This window comes from Musca domestica, unplaced genomic scaffold (assembly GCF_030504385.1).
Source record: "Musca domestica strain aabys unplaced genomic scaffold, Musca_domestica.polishedcontigs.V.1.1 10, whole genome shotgun sequence".
Classification (NCBI taxonomy): domain Eukaryota; kingdom Metazoa; phylum Arthropoda; class Insecta; order Diptera; family Muscidae; genus Musca; species Musca domestica.
Genome location: NW_026712115.1, coordinates 3,014,269 through 3,033,790, shown reverse-complemented (window position 1 = coordinate 3,033,790; position 19,522 = coordinate 3,014,269). Strand labels below are relative to the sequence as shown.

At 35.2% G+C, this 19,522-nt stretch overlaps 1 protein-coding gene across 1 annotated transcript; it reads right to left on the bottom strand.

The window, feature by feature from the left end:
- Nucleotides 1-6,618: 6,618 nt before the first annotated feature.
- LOC101894267 (calcineurin subunit B type 1) lies at nt 6,619-18,561 on the bottom strand. The gene is made up of 4 exons (XM_005183336.4): nt 18,089-18,561; nt 14,818-14,857; nt 8,055-8,353; nt 6,619-7,972 (listed from the first exon to the last, which is right to left on the bottom strand). The coding sequence occupies exons 1-4, from the start codon at nt 18,089-18,091 to the stop codon at nt 7,802-7,804; spliced, it is 513 nt and encodes a 170-aa protein (XP_005183393.1). The 5' UTR covers nt 18,092-18,561; the 3' UTR covers nt 6,619-7,801.
- Between the last annotated feature and the right edge of the window lie 961 nt (nt 18,562-19,522).

Below are 19,522 nucleotides of genomic sequence, written 5' to 3'. Positions count from 1 at the left end.
CCACCCTTAAGGAATTAAAAATATTGTAAAATAATACAGGTAACAGCAAGTGTTTTGTATAACGTAACAACAACCACATACAAATTTGTTTTTGAACGTAATAAAAGTGTCAGAATTATATGTCCAAAAATGTAAACAAAAGAATTAATTTTTAATAAATTATTTTAATTTCAAAAATATACATTTTTGAAATTTCGACATATTTAAAAGTCAATTTGACACTATAAGGCCGGTTATTACATCTTTCCGATAGATAAAAAAATTTATGTTGTCGGACACATAAATCGTTTTTCGTAATTACAAGTCTCATTTAAATTAAAACTGTCCGATAAGCAAAAGGCTAGAGCATCTTCCCTTTATCTTTTAACGTAAAGTTTACTGAATTCATGTTGCCATATTTTATAATGATAATATGACAATAACAGCAAAATATATTTAAATAAAGAAATGGATAACGCATATCATTTATTTTATATTGAGTAACTGAATTATAAATTCATTTCACGAAATTAATAACAATTTCGTTTTGTTTATTATTTTCAACCTAAAACGAAGATGCCATTGTGAAAAAAATGCTATGACTACCTGTTACTTTTACAAAAAGCTTGCCATATCTCTGTAAGAAATGCATATCCGATAACGTGAAAGTGGACTATAAAGGACTTTCTGGTTGATCCATGTGTATACCTATTGAAAATTATTATTAGAAATTAATTAAATCATGAAACGTCACATCGAATTTGACCCAAATATTACTATAAGCCCAATTCTCACGAGAGTAATTTTTAGTCCAAACAAAATGTTTATTTCCAAAACACACAAGGCTAATGAAACTGTCTTAAATTATACGTATCCACAGCTTTGTGTGTTAGTATTTTTATACCCTCCACCATAGTATATAACATGGTGGACCCACGTTTTGGTATAGCCCCCCATATAATAGTACCTCCCTATTTGTTGTTTGTACAAATCCACGTCTTCATATAGCCCCCCATATAGTGGTACCTCCCGATATTCGGTATTTTTGTAATTTAAGCTACATTATTCACCGAAAATGTTTCAAATTTGGGTTTTGAAGTTCGTAACGGATGCTACAGCCTATGACAAAAAATTATCTGTGCAGATCCACGTCTTCGTATAGCCCTCATATAACACTACCTCCCGATATTCGGTATTTTGATGACTTTAGCGACATTATTCACCGGCATTGTTTCAAATTTGGTATTTGAAGCCTATGACAGAAAATTGTCTGTGCAGGTCCATGTCTTCGTATAGCCCCCACATAACGATAGCCCCCGATATTCGGTATTTTAATGATTTTGGCGACATTATTCACCGGAATTGTTTCCAATTAGGTGTTTGAAGTTCGTAATGAATACTACAGCCTAAGACAGAAAATTGTCTGTGCAGGTCCACTTCTTCGTATATCCCCCTTATAACGGTACCTCCCTATATTCGGAATTTTGATGATTTTAGCTACATTATTTACCGAATTTTTTTATTCAAGTTTCGAATTTGAATATTGTAATGGTTTATGACAAAAGTTGCCTATGCAGGTCCACGTCGTCGACCCTAATATAACGGCTACATTCGGGATTTTCAAGATTTTAACAGAATTTTTAACGGATTTTATTTTATTTGAAAATTTGTCAAAAGCGTTCCAAATGGTGGAGGGTATTCAAAGATCGGCGGGGCTCAACTTACTGCTTTTTTACTTGTTATTTCTAAAACATGTAAAATTGGTGGTGCTTCCTTTCTTTTAATTATTTTAATGGGGGACAAATTGGTTTGTTTTTGACAAATCAGCTGATTAGTTGCAAGTTTCTGTAGAAATACCGTCTGTTTACTTTTCGCATATTCCTTGCAAAAGAGAATAAAACTACCTTACTCTCTCAGAAAGATGTCGCTGGACAATTCCTGCAGGAAAAGTAACCGGACACACTTATATTACGTTTGTAGGTCTGATAGTCGTTAAAAATCCTCCTAAAACAACTTAGCTTATATTTCTTTTGAGTATTTATTCTTTGATTTATTTTTATTATTTTATTTTTTAACATGTTCATAGATTTTTAAATGTTTTTTTTGCATTTCTCCGCAAATGCATTTTTGTTTGTCTTTGTAATGGCTTTGAATTTGAATATTTATTTTCAAGTTAAATTTTAATTATTTTTCTATTAAAATGCTTAATTTAAATTTATGATTTCATTTTTTTTTCTTTAACTTTTTAGAAAGTAAAAAATCGCACACTAAATTAAGACAGTACAATTCAAGTTGATGAGTTCGAGTTTTTTGTCATTTTTTCTTCGTTTTTTTTTTTTGTTTGGTTTTGTAAAGAAGGCTTTTCAGGTGGATTTGAAAATTGTTTCAAATTTCCGTACAAAGAATAGTGAAATGAAATGATTATCTAATTTTTATCAGTACAAAATTATGAAGAGAAAAATTAACTAAATTTTTTGAATACAGACAAGATACGTTTATTAAGCTAAGTTTTCTAGTTTTTTTTTTGTTCTTCCTTTTTGCGCCTTTGCAATAAATTAAATTTCCAATATTTATTGTTATGACTTATTTTCAGAAAAATTCTCGGTATTTTATTTACTCGCCTTGGTTTGAATAATAATTATACAGTTTTTTTTATGTTTTAGTTCAGAGAGTGCTTGTAGATTATTTTTTATATTTAAGTTATTTTTTTTTAATTTTTTACTTAGAAAAGTCATTTGGTTTTGAGAATTACTTACTATCAATTAGTAATAAATTTTAATGTTTCTGTTTTTTTTTTTTTTTTTCTTAATAAATTTTACAAAGTGCACATTTTTTATGATTTTTTATTAAGTGAAAGATTTTGGTATTTATTTGTGATTTTATATTAGTTATTTTTAAGGATGTTTTTAGGTTAAATACATACATGTTTTTTTTTTCGAAAACTTGGGTCTCGGCAGAGCCACAAAATTTAGTGAAACAAATTCTATGTAGTCAAATAAATTTGGAAATCTTTTGTAATTTTAGAAAAAAAAAATGTTTTATTAAAATACGAGAAAATCCTTCCATAATGGATTTTAGTGTACCGTTCACCTAGAGTTTTAATCGCACTTTGCTCCAGCACAAACTTTATAGGAAAAAGCTAGGGGGTTAAGACCACATATTATTCATTGCAAAGAATGCAGAGCGTGGGATATAGTAACAAACTGTTCAACGATTTAAACAAATTACGAAACTACAGGAAAGTAATTACTGTAGTCCTTGTTGGGGTATGCAACCTTACAAGCGTCTCCTAGACTGCAACATTATAGGCTACATTTTGCTCTTTCAACTCCTGATTGTCTTTAATTTTTTTTTCAACAATCTTAATAACTGGAGGTAGATTTGATTCACCATATACCTGCATCTATGGCTAAACAGCCATATAATACTCAAAGCCAGGTTTCATTATGGGTATTCTAATATTGTACTCCTATGTGGTGGACCATGGTTAGAATTTTGAGAGTTCACTAGTCTTCGTTTCAATGTTGCTGCTTCTCGCTATATAACTCAGTGTCCAATAATAAGACCAAATTTTCCAACAGAGGCAGGGTGAATGAACGTGAAAGGGTTTAAACCCTACTGATCTCAGAGTGAGGAAATTGAAAGTGAAGGTCAACCATACGCTGGGGGTAGGTACTCGCAAAAGCCACCCACATAGTTACCGAAGCCTAAAAAATGGGCGTGATGATACCGCTACTGAAGCCAGACAAGGATGCCAGCCCAGGGTAGTCATACAGTCCAATTTCGCTTTTGTCGCCACCAGTAGCGAATACTATCCTTCTTCGTCAAGGACGTAACCACAACATACCGTGCAATGGGAAAGTAGTAGTCAACCGCCCACACTGTTTGAGGATGTCGAGAAAATTTCTCTTCAGTCTAGTTTGAAACGTTGGAAAATAAACTGTACATCAGTACGTCAGACGTTCGTGGAGTTTCAAAACAAAAATCTGGCACAGTGAAACAGGGAGTTCCTCAAGGTGGGTATCGTCTCCCTAGTTGTTTAACACCTACCTTTCCAGAATTCCGCGTCCTCCAGGAATAGAGACCATACAGTATGCAGATGATTGCTCGATTATGGCGCCGGGTCCTGTCCTCGATGGCTTGTGAATCAGGCTGAAAACCTATCTCGCAAAGGTTGCCTCCTTCTTGCATCGAGTTATATGAAAATATAATATACAAATAAATCAACGGCAACACTCTTTACAAAATGCAGTAGTAACAAGGTCCTCAAGATGCCAGTCGCCAGCAACTAGAGGCGGGGTAAGGAAACCTTTTGACCCCTTATAAAGGGCGCCCAGAGTTGCGAATTTTAGTGCTACGCAGTGGAAAAATGCCGACCAACTGCAAAATGTTGCCACCTCACGACGCCAGTGTACCATCTACATGAGGTGGCAAAAAAGTTCTTCCCAAAACTAAGCATGTATTGCGATGGATAGGCAACCTCTGTCCAGACAAGTAAGGTGAAACCTTCTTGATTTAGAGAGAGGTGCAGAGAGAGAGCCTTAATAGTATAACATTAACGCAGTCACACTAGAATGCAGAAAAAATATCATACACGAAGATCATCCATCTTTCGTTGCAGCTAAAAAACGAAGGAGAATACGATATTGTCGATCGTACATAAAGGGTGAGATGAAAAAACTGCAACCAACTTCAGACTGCTGTCATTTCAAAGCCACTCGTCCGACAGCTGTTAAAATTATTCCAGTGGCAGCTCAATATATTGTTTACAAACGTACAAATCATTTTGGTGATAATTTTCCAGAAAAAAGTTATTCGTGATGGAATTCAAGCGTGATAGTGTGATTTCTTTATATTTGGCTGGAAAACCACAAGCGGCTATCGTTAGAGCACTCCAGCATTTAAATGTGAATAAATCTTTCGTGTCTCGTACCATCACTCGTTACCGTAATGCTGGTAGCCTAGCCCGACGTCAACGAAGTGGACGGAAGAAAACAGCAACATCAGCAGAAATGGTTCGAAAATAAAGAAGCGACTTGATCGAAACCCACGTCGCAGTGGCCGTAAAATAGCTCGTGAGCGGAACATATCGCAATATTCCATTCGGCAAATATTGAAAAATCAGCTCGGGGTAAAGCCATTGAAATTCCAAAAAGTGCAAGACATACACCGCAATATAAAAAATAGACTCAAAAGAGCTAAAGAATGGCCATGAGTGGCGAACTGCCGAATTTGGTTTTTTCCGATGAGAAAACATTCGTTGTTGTTTACTTGCCAAAGAGGTCTGCTGAAAATGTGCACCTTCAGCCACCAGAACTCAAGCGCCGGTCATGGTGATGGCGTGGGCCGTCATAAAAGCCGATGATCGCTCTCCGCTCATATTAATCGACCGTGGCATCAAAATAAATGCCGAATATTATCGAGAAAATATTCTGGACATTCCAACAGGACTCAGCACCATCGCACTCGCTTCATTTCCAGCGCACAATGGCCACCAAAATCTCCGGATACCAAACCGTTGGACTATTGTGTCTGGAGTATTTTGAAAAGCAAGGATAGCACTAAAAAATACCAAAGTGTCAATCACCTCAAGCAGTCGCTTCGCCAGGAATGGGCCAAAATACCGAAGAGCAACATCCGGGCAGCGTGTGACGGTTTCATTGGGCGTTGAAAGGCCATAATTCGTGCCAATGTTGACCTGTTCAAACAAATCTAAACTTATTCTAAAATTTGGCGCTATTTCCGACATTTTTTAATTTTATTCAATAAAATTTAAAAAAAAATGTAAAAATTGTGGCGTTTTACTTTGTTGAATTATTTTATCTCACCCTGTAGTTATATTTATATTATAAATAAGTCAGGTGTGAAATTGATAATATCGGCCAAATCTTTCGTACAACTTCTCATCAAACAATCAAACCAGGACCATTCCGTCCTAATGGATATATGGTGAGGAAAAGGAAAAGGAGAAAACGCGCAAAATACTTGTTCGTGTACTGGCAATTTTTTTTAAATTGAATATTGCTAGAAGATACGTTAAAACGCTATAACGGCATTGAAACTTAACGAGCCTTCTTTATATACACTGACTACAATCTACGTATTTAACTTCTCCCAAAAGCACCGCGTTAGTACTAACTTCTTTACTTTTTATTTGGACTTCTTAATGTATTTTGTACATTTCCAATTACATTTTTCCGTTTAAAGGGACACACCGGCATATTGAACTTCTTGGTGTTTGAACCAAACAACAACCGTCAATATTACCCTCCTGAGTAATATTTAAATTCAAATATTTTATCCATTTCCATTTACATTTTTCCCGTTTAAAGGGAAACACCGGTGTATTGAACTTCTCGGAGTTCGAACCAAGCAACAACCGTCAATATTACCCTCCTGAGAAATATTCAAATCATACTAATGTCATTTGCAACAGGTATGGCCATGTGCTGCTTTCTCTTTCCCATCGACTTATTTTAGAATTGTAAAAACATCTCTTGATGTATTTCTTCTTCTGATTTCAACATCATTAAATTAGGCAAATTTTGACTGAGAGTGACTTTATTTATAATTCCATATTTTTGTTTTCATTTTAATTAAAATTAGTAAAGTTTATGTTTTCAAATCGTATTATTATTATTATTTTGTTTTGTTTTGTTTGATGTTGGTAGAGAAAAACGTTGCATGTATTTTTTAGTGTTTTGTTTCTGATGTTATTATAATGCATAAGTTCGTTTATTGCTGATAGTTGTTGTTGATTCATTTTAAATGTTAAATGTAATGTTGTATATTCATTATTTTTGAGATGTTTTTATTTCTGGGTAATACTCCTTATGGAAGTTAATGTTGTTTGTATTGTTTGTTTTTGTTTTGTTTAAATAAAGTAAATTACTGCACATTATGTTGTTGTTATCATTATATTAAGCTGAGATTTTTAAATTAAGTTTATTTTTTTTGGTAGTTTCATTATTAAACGTTTTTGTTTTATTTATTTGGATTCGTTTTTATTTTATGCTTAGGAAATCATCATAAAGACTTTAACAAACTTAACCTTAAAAAAGAGCAAAAATAAACAAATTTTAAACAAAATAAATTAAGTTTTATAAAATATTTTTTTTATTATTTTTTAAGAAACTTTGGATAAGAAAGGGGAATAGGGGTTGAAATATGGAGGATAGGAAGAACAGGGTTAGGTTATTGTTTAAATGGAAACAAAAAATTGCAATTTAAATTCGAAAAACAAATGAAATTCGAAGAATCTATGTATGATGTAACAACGGGGTAAGGTTTTCTTTTTATTGAAATTTGACATTGGAGATTTTATATTAATGTAAAAAAAGAAAATTTGATTTGTGTTTTTAATTTTTGCTAATTTGAATTTGATTTTTTTGGTTTGTTTTCTTTTTTCTTTTTGTTATTTTATAAATATAAATTTGTTAATAATTGTGATAATTTTTTTATTAATTTTAACTTTATCTCTTAGCAAAAAAAAATACAATTAAAAATATATGTATATATGTAAATATTAGTTAAGTATATAATTTTCTTTATGAAAAATGGAGAAGAGCGACACTTCTTTTCATTTGTTTTTTTTTTCTCTTGATAATGTGATGATGGATTGGTGTTAAGAGAGAGATAGAGAGGAAACTTGAAAGATTGAAGAGAGAAATTCGGTGATGTTGTTAAGGGACGTTTTAAGGAGCTGGTGGTGGTGTATAAAGGGTTTCAGAAGAGTTTTTTTTGTGGTTTTAATTTTTTTGTTTGTTTGTTTTAAGTAAATGTTTTTTTTAATATATAAAAGCGACGTTTTGCTTAACAGAATTTAAACGTCAACAACCATTTTTTTGTGTATATCTGTGTTACCGACCACCGAACAGAATTCATCAAATGAAATTTTACCATCCTCATCCTTATCGGCAAAACAAATTGTTTTATCCACAATCTGTTGCAGTTGCGTATCCTTGAGATTATTGCCTACCATCATTTTTAAAACCTACAACAACGAAAAAGAAAAAGGTTTAATTATTGTAAATGTTGCAAATTAAATTTGCTTTCTAAAGTATTATCAAGTTTACCTGAAACAGTTCACCATTTGATATGTATCCATCATTGTCCATATCATATATACGAAATGCAAAGCGCAATTTGGATAATTTGTCGCCTTTAACGCTAAATTGTGATACACCTTGTATGAATTCCTTAAAATCTACTTCCCCATTACCGTCCGCATCAAAAATATCAATGACACGCTGAACCAGGGGATTTTGTTGCAGTTCTGGCAATGACATAAATTCATCCACGCTCAAGGCACCGGAATTATCCAAATCAAGTTTACGAAAACGTTTTCCCAAACGACGAATCTCATCGGCATCGACTGAAAGAAAGAAATGGATAAAAAATCAAATTTTAAAATGTTACACAACACATGTTTCACAATTAGAAGATGCCAAACAAAAAATATATTTGTCAAAGAAACATAATTATAACAAAATAAAATCTTGATTTTCCAATATTTCATCTTCTTGTAAAAGCTATAAAGCATTTTGGTGAAAAATTTCCAGAAAAAAAGTTATTTGTGATGGAATTCAGGCGTGATAGTGTGATTTCTTTACATTTGACTGGAAAACAACAAGTGATTATCGTTAGAGCATTTAAATGTGAATACATTTTTTCGATCGAGGTAAAGCCATTCCAATTATAAATAAATTCCAAAAAGTGCAAGAACTTAGAACGCAACGGAAAGAAAATAGACTCAAACGAGCTATAAAATAATTGCTTCACTTGGCCGAAAGTGGTGAACTGCCGAATTGGGTTTTCTCCAATGAAAACATACGTTGTCCAGCAATTTGTAAACAAACAAATTGGTCGATTAAATCTATTTTGACTTGTGTCAAATTAATGGGTCAATATTGTTCATTTCATATATATAATTTTAAGAAAATGTTAAAATGTGCCAGATATATTCGACCAAAGTATTCCATTTTTATGCATCACCTAATACAGATAAAAGTATTGATATGGGCAAAATTACAAGAAAATCTAACATTTATATCCAATTTTATGAGAAATGATAAATTTCGAGCTTCATGGATATTCGAAAATTATGAGCCTTTGTGGGAGAGGCCCCATAATGAGTGGATCGAAATATCCCATCAGGTCTTGTGTTCGTATAAATAGATAAATAAATAGATAGACACAGATATTGCCCATTTTCGCACCTGACCTAGCACTGACGCAAATAATAGGATTTGCAAAGCTAGAGCAAAATCGGATTGTCGTTTCTCTTTCTCTGCAAAAAAAAAAATATATTTAAAAATAAAAATATATTTTTTGAAAATTTTAAACTTTTGTGGGGGGGTATCAGAAGGAGTGGACCAATATGGGCAATATTCTCGATCTAAGTTTGACAAAAATATTACGATGTACCAAGTTTAGACCAAATCGGATACTCCCTTCGAAAGTTATCGTGCGCATCAGCCAGCCAGATCGACTCCAAATGTCCCGAAACGAATTTGGTCCAAAGAGACCTAGGGTCCAAAACCGTTACTAGGCATGTTTTGACCGTATCAAATGACATATACCCTCTCTAGCCATATGGCTTCGAAATGACCCAGAAAAACCGTAGCTATATTCGTCATCTGTGGGCTCCCACAAACTAGAATTGGAACATTAGAGCAAGTGTGTATTTTTGCTGTCGCACACTGTTTACATGGATGTTTTGATCGAATATTTTTAATGCACTATAGAACGACTGTATATGCTTTAATCCTGTGTTTATAACATTATCATTTAAAGGAGTATTAGTGCTTTAATTTGAAAAATGATGAAAACTTTTTTTAAGGACTTTCACTTTTAAAGGAGATAATTTCAGGTTATAAACAAATTTCTAAAATATTTTTGTAGAAGAGACAAAATATTAGACGACATTTTGCACGAAATCATCTTGAATGCATTTGGAGTCGATCATCTCAAATAGAGTACACCGTCCGTTCCAAACTTTGCAAATCGTAATATTTTTTTCAAACTTAGACTGTTGTCGAAGATACATACATTTTCGAACAAATTGTAAATCAGAGGTGGTGGTTTTTGACGAACTTAAGGTAGTCTTTACAGACGAGATAAGTGGAGAGTCTTTATTGACAAACTGAGAGGATTTATTATACAACATCAGCCTACTTGCAGTTTCGCCATTCCAAAGTTCAATCGGAGCAATGACCAAGCATTTATTTAATGGATATAGAGTGTATGCATTTAAGCTGTCTCCTGAACAGCAACGTCAACCGCAGTATCTTACGCCACATTTTGTGCATCGTTTTTGAAACTCAATTGCAACGGATTCCAAGTTAAGATTGATGAAGCAATTGAATTTATAAATCGAAAGAATATTTTGATCGTAGATGTGTAGAACACCAAACTCAATTAAAATTGCAGCCTACAACGTTTTAATGGTTACAAAATATTGAGAAAGGATCGCACCAGAAGTGGAGATGGTGGATTAGCGTTCCTCTTACACTATCCTGTCAATACAGACATATCTCGTTTGAGCAAGTCTCATAAAATGTATGGGAGTAGAAATCACGTGAGGACGTCCCCACCCGAATAAAAGAAAACTGTCACAGCCACTCTTTCTCTAACCATGGGAGAACTCACTGGCCAGAACTCAGGGAGTTCAACAGCCTTAGCTTTTGAGGACTGCCTAACCTTATGACTTACAGATAGCATATCACCCTTCCCATATTCGGGTAGCAGAAAGCTACCTATTATACCTACTAGCTGCATATCCGTAATAAGACAACATTTTCCAGCAGAATGGATGAGCGTCATGAGTTCCGCTTGTATTGACAGTGGAAGGCAACCGGTTTGTACAGGAGCCACATTGGAAACTATATGAGTAAACTGATAATGATAGGTCACTCTCGACTCCTGGGAAAAGGTATGAAGAAACTCAATCAAGTTTAACGACAATGTTGATTGATCCGAAAAGGTCCGCTGACCACTTTGATCGCCAATTGGTCGAACATCCGTGATAGATATTGCGAACGAAGAGGTCTTCGACGTACAAGATCACTTTCCGCCAAAGAGATACCACCACAGTTTAAGATTAGTAATTTTGCGAGTATCATAAGAAACGCTAAGTCGCCCAAAACGTTTGTTTCGGATAGAATCTTTATGGTAATGTTGAAACACCTGTCGCTATTCACATTCATCGTTCCCGAATAATGCCACCCAGTCCCGCTGCTAGAGATGGGCAAATACGCCTGCAGTTAAGTATCAGACCAAACTCTCTACCTGTCGCTAATCACCCACATCCTTCCCAAAAAAGGGCTGGATGGTCCCGCTACTAAGGATGGGCAAGGATGCGAGCAAAGGCACCAATAAAGGCCAATTTTGCTTTTGTTACCCGTTGCCAAGATTCTTGAGACAGTATTAGAGAAAAAAACATGCTGCCTTCTCATGACATTGTTGGACCATCTTCAGGGTGACATAAAAAACTGCAACAAAGTCAAACGCCATAATTTTTACATTTTTTTTTAAATAAAAGTTTAGATTTGTCCGAATTGGTCATCTTTGTCACGAATTGCGGCCTTCAAACGGCCAATGAAACCGTCACACACTGCCCAAATATTGCTTTGCGGTATTTTGACCCATTCCCGGCGAAGCGTTTGCTTGAGGAGATCGACACTTTGGCATTTTTTAGTGCCAACCTTGCTTTCCAAAATACTCCAGACACAATAGTCCAACGGATTGGGATCCGGAGATTTTGGTGGTCTCAAAGGTCTGCGGCCAAAATGTTCGCTTGCCCAAGGCTTTATTACACCGTCCAGAATATTTTCGCGATAATATTCGACATTTATTCTGATGCCACGGTCGATTAATACGAGCGGAGAGCGACCATCCGTTGTTATGGCGGCCCACAGCAGCGCTTGAGTTCTGGTGGCCAACCGAAGGTCCCTATTTTCATCTGACCTCTTTATTTGTTTACAAACTGCTGCACAACGAATTTTTTCTCATTGGAGAAAACCAAATTCGGCAGTTCACAACTTTCCGCCAAGCGAAGCAACTCTTTAGCTCTTTTGTGTCTATTTTCTTTCCGTTGCGGTGTAAGTTCTTGCACTTTTTGGAATTTCAAAGGCTTTACCCCGTGCTCATTTTTCAATGTTTGCCGAATGGAATATTGCTATATGTTCAGCTCAAGATCAAGTCGATTCTTTACTTTTCGAACCATGCTTCAGGTCCGCCTGACTATTGTCGAATATAGTCGCCGGATCGTTAAGATCACCGTTTGACAGTTTGTTGTTACGGACCCAGACTTCCCTGTCAAGTATAACCGTGGGCGACCTAAAATCGCAAAATGTCCAAAGGATTATCTGCGCTTAAGTTCTCTGAGTCTATGGGCGCATCAGATTCACTCTTTCCCTACAAATGGACTTAAATAATTTAAATGAAATTGGGTATCCAATGCACCTGTGAGCAATAAGCGCCGTAGCTCTGTGAACTTTATGGCTGATTTCCCTAACCACTACAGCTCCATATCCAATTTGATAATATGCAGTTTTAGGCCCCAACTTTTACCTATAGATTTCTTGCAAGATTAATGTACAATTAAGCCCCTCTTTGTTCCTCATTATTTCTCTTCCAGACATTGAGCTTACAATTGGCCTAATTGAAGAACACTACAGGATTGGAACTTTAATTTCAAAAAAGAATGACCGTGACGTAGTAGGCTTTTGCAGACTCTGTTAGAGTGTTTATGAAATAGGAACTGCTGGACGTCTACTTTATACGCTGTGTTCTATGTTTCACATTTTTTTGTGACATGGAAAATCTAAAGTCTGATAGATTCTAAAAACATTAACAACAAACATGAATCTTCTCAAATTATATTGAAGGTAAAAATACAAATTTTCATGAAGGGGAGGAGGGGAGTAAAGTAATGTTCCATATATAAGATAGTTTAAAAAAAGTGCATAACAAAATATAGACACATGCCATTCTAATGCTTCAATGCGCTAAGAACGGCAGACGGGAGAGAGAATGGCAATTAACTTGAAATAGATATACACAGAGACGAAATTTTGACAATCTTTCATAGAGAAAAGAATGACAGCAAGTGAATATGAATACACATATGCAGATATAGAATATTATTTTGACAATCTAGCTAGTCAATGTCCCATGTCCACAAAAAATTAAAAGAAAACACGAAAAGTATTTTCTTTTCTTTTTTATTCTATATATAGATGATGTTCAATGTCTAGCAACAATGCCAACAATGAATGCTGCTTAAATGGTGCTAGTAATGTGTCAGTATTTGTCATATAGTTAATATGTTTTTGAGATTTTTCTTCTACAAATCAAAAAGAAAAACAAGAACGTTGTAGTACTCGGCAACAACAAATAATATGGAGCATAAAGAAGAATTTTAAAATTCATTCATAAAATATATGGAGGTTGTTTTTTTTTTTTTGTTGCTAGTATGTCTTTAGTAGTTTTGTTTATATTATAGCCATCACATGATACGCCTGTGGCTTTAGTTATGATGCCTAGCTTTTATTATAAATAACACTGTGCAACACATGTTCGAACCCAAAATATTTCAAGGATTTGATGAGAAAATCTGAACCTCAATATAAGAAAATCGATGTTTCTGTTTTATTGGGGGCTATACAAGGAGGTGGACTTTCGCTTTCAACTTTTTGTAAGCATTTCAAATAACCCAACATGCCAATTATAGATATTTTCGTGCACACAACTCCTAGGACAACATTCATTCCATAATTGATAAAAGCATTTGGGACTGCATCGATATGAATGCTACTCACATCTGTCTGATAGGCATATTGATCCAGAGGCTCTTTTAGGCTTTAGATCATGTTGGTCTTTCCTGATACCCCTAGTTGGGGGAATTTTATCCACCATATGATGGATAACACCCAAGCAGGTAATGCAATGAAAACAAGTGATTTTGACATATGAGCAGAACTCACTCTTGAGAGACCTATAGCAATATAAGTGGTCAAAAAGTTCTCTTTATCCGCAGACCAAGTAAGACCTTGTTTCTAATTTTTGAATTTATCAGATAGAACAAGCGGACAGCATTCTTTACAATCTCAATTCCATCTATTTCGATCTACGAGGTTTGGACTTTCTGATTCGAAATTCCACATTCAACTGGGGTCTACACATATGCAACATACATTTTTGATATGTTTGGTTTAGTCTTCGACTAATATGTTTAGGTATGGGGTGCAATGCTGTTGGGAACACGGAATCCGTGTTGATTGTTGATATAGTCTATAGCGTTTCGTAACAAAATCACTCTTTGTAAACCGTTCCTGGGCGGGAATTGGTCTTTCACGACGTAGTACTTTTCGTTTCGTTCTATCACTTTCGGAATGTCCGACAAAATAGCGATTAATGGGCACAGACCATCTCTGTGGATCAGCATCGTTATGTCGTTAAACATGACTGAAGTCCCATCATCATGATTTTCCCTCCCACCACAAGATTGGAACCTTCTTTTGTCGATCTAGTTTTAAGGGCAATCAACTGCTAAAAAGAAAGTTACTCGATTCGAATCCATGCTTCGAAAAATATGTTTTGTATGTCGTCTACAACGAATTGCATTGGAAATGAAGATATGAACATCAATTTTAACGCCTTAAAATATCTGTTTTGATCTTCGATGAGTACATTTTGAAAACAAAACTTTTGTTTGTGTTTCAATATTGGTCTTGTTTTGTATAATGTAATAGAAAAATGTGATCTACATTACTAAAATAAAATATGTTGATTAATAATATTTACAAAAATATATAAGTCGACAGAAATACTTACAGTTGGAGCACATCTCCATGGGCAGAGAAGTTTCATTTCCCTGAAAAGAAGGAAAATATTATATTTATATTTATATATACATTTCAAAGATTTTTGCAAACAAAGTTAATGTCTAAGACTTTTGTCATAATCAACCAGCCGTAGACAGATTCAAAGCTTTAAAATTCATTTGAATAAATCTGAAAAGTGGAACAAGCGAGAATAGGCAATAGAAGGGATAATCTATAAAATTAAAACAAACCATATCTTTTGGTTGTTCATTTTTATGTTGGCTACAGACAGTCTACTCGATAAAATAGACGTTCGTGCACTTAATTTTTTTCCTATTAGCACATGGCGACGTTTACAAACACCTGCGCATACATTCATAAAATAGGCAACAAATATCAAAGACAAGAAATGGGGGAAGAGCATGTAGAAGTGACAACATTATTGGCACCTATTGACAATTGGCAAATAATTAAATTACTGTTTCACAGTCGTACCTATGTCAGAAATCAGAGGGGTAGTAAGAAGGCAAATAATGTAAAATACTGAGTAATGCGGATTTGGAGGATAATTTGATATATTTGTTTCATTTACGTGCACAAATTTTCAAAATATGAATAAGATTCCATCTGTGGGCGATGAAGCGGAAAGTGTTGAAGAGTCCTGGGAAATATTTCGTTCTTCGAAGTTTTTATAGATGAACTGAAGATAGTGCTAAAGGAAGTAGTATCTCTTCAGGTTAGCTGAGGGGATTTTCTGCACGAGCTAAGCGGAGTCGTTGCGAATGAGCTTAGGTGAATCTTTACTGAGAGCAATCCTTTCAGACGAACCAAGGGGACGTGCTGAAGCAAGTCTTTACTGATAGGCTAAAGCAAATCTCATGTACGGACTAAAGTAATTCTTTTTATACAGGGTGAAGCATGTTTACTTTACACATTCTGAGGCAAGTCGTTTAGCTGAGATGAGTCTTTACAGATGACTTAAAGGGAACCTTTACAGACAGACGAGCTGAAGGGAGTCTTTTTAGCCTGTAAAATCTTTACAGAGGACCTGAATTGAATCCTTATATGCGAGCTGAAGGGCAGTGAACCTTTATAGACGAGGTTAGCGCGAAGGAGTCTTTATAGACGAGCTAAAGGCCAGTGAGCCTTTATAGGCGAACTGAATGCCAGGGAGCTTTTAATGAAAAGGGGGTCTTTACAGCCGAAATGAGTAGTATTCTTATTAAAAAAATTGTAGGCAAACTGAAGGGAATCTTGCAGACAAGCTGAGGGAACTCTTTACAGCTGAAGTAAGGTTAGTCTTTACAAACGTTCTGAGTGGATCCTTTGCAGACGGACTGAGGGGAAGGAAGAAGGCGAGCTGAAAGAAATCTTTATAACGACCCACGAAGAGTCCTTGCAGACGACCTAAGGTGAGCTCTTACAGACAAGGTGAGGGGTTTTTATAGACGAACTATTTATGAGGCCGCCCTTTAATCAAACAAATGAACAACATTTGGTGAAAACCAAAGGATTGAATGGAGTCAGAAAATGGAAACAGAACGAACACAGCTGTATGAGCTGATACAACAACAACAACATTTGGTAAAATGAATTCTGAGTTGCTGGACTGGACAATATGGGGGGTCCTGATTCCAATAATATAATTTTCCTGAGGTCGAAATTAAAAAAAGGACTACAAAATAAAATAAAAAGTAATAGTCGTTGCGGTGCACCTAACACCTCCAGAGGTAAACAATGCGGCTCCGCTATGGTCAGCCAACGCCAGTGCTACGCCGTGAAAAAATATTCAGTCCTGCCAGAATGCCTCCCTTAAAACCGCAACAGGGTGCCTCCTTATGACACCCGTCGACCACCTACATGATGAGTCGAAGGGTTTACCGTTGCGACAGCATAATAAAATGCTGTCAATAGATGTTTGGGTCTTACAGACAGACCATCTTGTGAATAGGCAACCTCCTTCCAGGCACGTAAGGAAAGACCTTCATCATCTAGAGAAAGCTACAGGTACAGGTATAAGAGAGAGCCTCTAGATCAACAGGCCCATCAAGCGAGACTGGATAGTAATCATTCTAACGCGGTCTCAGAAGTCATAAAGGACATAGAGTGAATACTGTACTAGGAGACCATCCCCTCCCATCGCAGCTTAAGAGCGACAGCTGCCCCGACAAACCCGAGTAGTTTTGTCTCAGTTAAGATCCCTATTGAGCCCATATTGACAGCGATGTGCAGAACATCTGTCTATCTTGTGACACAGGTTCACATGAGACGCTGCACCTATTTCGCTGTACACCCAAACCTACTCACCTAACTCCAGTCTCGTTGTGGACCCAACCCGTACAGTCTGCATCCTTTTTGAAACTGGACTTAGAGGCAGTACCCGATTGTGAGGAGTCAGAACGAAAACAGCTGAACTGCTACAACATTTGGACAGATTTTAACATCGACTTCGAGGTAAATTTGCTTGTTGTCAGGTCCTCTAGAGTTTCACAAAATAAATAGAACTACCGTAACTGTAGGGAGACCCATATCTAGGAAATTCGGGCACCTTTTAGGAAAAATATATTAGTTTGTAATCAGGATCACAAGAGCTACAGGTGTTGAAGTTTACAAACTGCTCAACTAACATTAGGCTTTAAAATTAAACCATTTACCCCTACAGCGAAACTTGAAAATCAAAAATCAAAAAGAAAAATGTTGTTTGATAAAAAGTTTCAAGTCCTTGAAGAAAAATAAAATTTATTTCTTTAAGATCAACATTCCCCATCAAAAAGGTAGGTTGCTCATGTTCCTTACAAAAAAACATGACCTATTTACATGCTACGGATTACATTCAAGAATGTTCACCACCCAAGCAACATTAAAATTTGAAGATAGTTAGTGTAAAAAAACAATTATTCTTAAAGGGGTGTGTATGCGATTGCGACACAATTGTATGCGATGGGGCCACTATAGTTTTTTTTTGCTTTGGCTGGTCTCTTTCATTGCAATGTAGAATCAAAGGTGGCAGGTGGTGATGGTGGTTGCTTGTGGCTGACTGACTGTTTGGCAATTGTATTATTTCTATTCCTACATTTATTGGCCTTTTCTTGTGCTCGCCCTCACCCTCCCCCGCCATCGCTCTAAAATGTATGGTGAAGGCCTCATTGGGGGCAATGGGACAGAGAAGGTCTTTCTTTTGTTTCGTGGTATATCATATGGTCTGCTCTCGTTTCGTTAAGTCGTCTCGTAAAACAACACATGAATTAACAATAAAAAGACAAGAGAAGAAATGTATTTACCATTTTGTTTGATGCTTAAGTATCTGCGAAATATATATAGAAAAAGTTACGATATATATTTTCCTATTTTCTTTTATGCTTTTATTATTTTCTTATTGCAATGAAATTTCACTTTTTCGGTCACACTTTCTTCCTAAAAGTAGCGCTCCTCTTTATTTTTGCCAGCAAAAAACAGCAGCAACACCAAAAATACACTTTCTGTCGTTTCTTCTTCTTTGGCTAGTTCTCTTTTTTATTTTTCGTTATTCGCACTTAATTTCAATCACTTGCAATTTATTTTCAATCGATTTTTCTTTTCCTATATAGAATTCTTTTCTCTACAATATATTATCCGTTAGCTAAAGTTTTTATCACAACTAAATTTGTTGAATTGTAGCGTTTTATTTTTTTGCAAATTCCAATCAGAATATTTTTTTCCTTTTTTTGGGGGCTCTTGGTGTCTTTTTCCGTTCATATACACAAAATTAGGGATATGTAAGGTCACACTGGACAAATCGATTGTTGGAATCGATAGTTCGGAATATATCGATATTTTTCCGTTACTAATTTGAATTTGTCGTATTGATCGTTTGTATATTGGTCTGTTCCACAAATGAATAAAAATGTAAAAGTTTTCACTACGAAAACTAAGTTTCTCTTTATTTCTAGCAAGTACTGGAACAGAGCATATGATAATTTAGAAATTAGACACCACAAGTACTAGTAACCCTGTATGAAAGCTGGGGTTATATGTCTCAAAGTCACAACCTTTGAAGGCTTAAGGTGAGAATACATAAAAGATTTTTTGACTGACTTAAGTCACTGGCTGGCTTCTTCGCAAAATAACAAAGGAGCTTAGGGCAAGCAAGCATAGGAGAAGAATACAGGTGGTCGCATCAATTTTGAAATTGGAAATTTTTAATGAAAATTTATTCAAAATTGTAAAAGTTTTTAAAATATCATTATATCTCCCGATAAGTGTCGTATAAGAAAACTTATACAAACAAATCTACTTATTTTTGAAAAAAATACAAATTTTGACGCACGTTCCCAACGTTGATACATCTACATATATTCTTCTACCATGGTGAGAATATATAAACTGTGGTCGAAATTTAACTAAGTTAACCCAAAATGCCTTTGATTAACTACGAAGAAGGCGCTGATGACTTAAATCAGCAACAAAATCCTCTTTATGTACCTGTACCATGGTAAAATTAAGAAGGTAAAGTCATTTCAAATAAGCATTTCCATCTTTGCATTTTCTGTATCTTTACATTGCTGGTTCCCATCTCTGATTTTTGTATGATGAATAATAAATGAATAATTTTCAAAAAAAAAACAAAATTGTAAACATATGATTGCATGACTTTACCTTCTTAATTCTACCATGACCTGTACCTTAAGGCAGTAGTTCTTCACCATTGACATTTCTCAGGAGGAATTGTAAAATGT

Bases quoted from the DNA above. Each gene is read 5' to 3' on its own strand.
- LOC101894267 (XM_005183336.4), bottom strand. The intron at 8,354-14,817 runs GTAAGTATTTCT...TCTTTCTTTCAG, and splicing joins CATGGAGATGTGCTCCAACT to TCGATGCCGATGAGATTCGT. The intron at 7,973-8,054 runs GTAAACTTGATA...TCGTTGTTGTAG, and splicing joins CAAATGGTGAACTGTTTCAG to GTTTTAAAAATGATGGTAGG.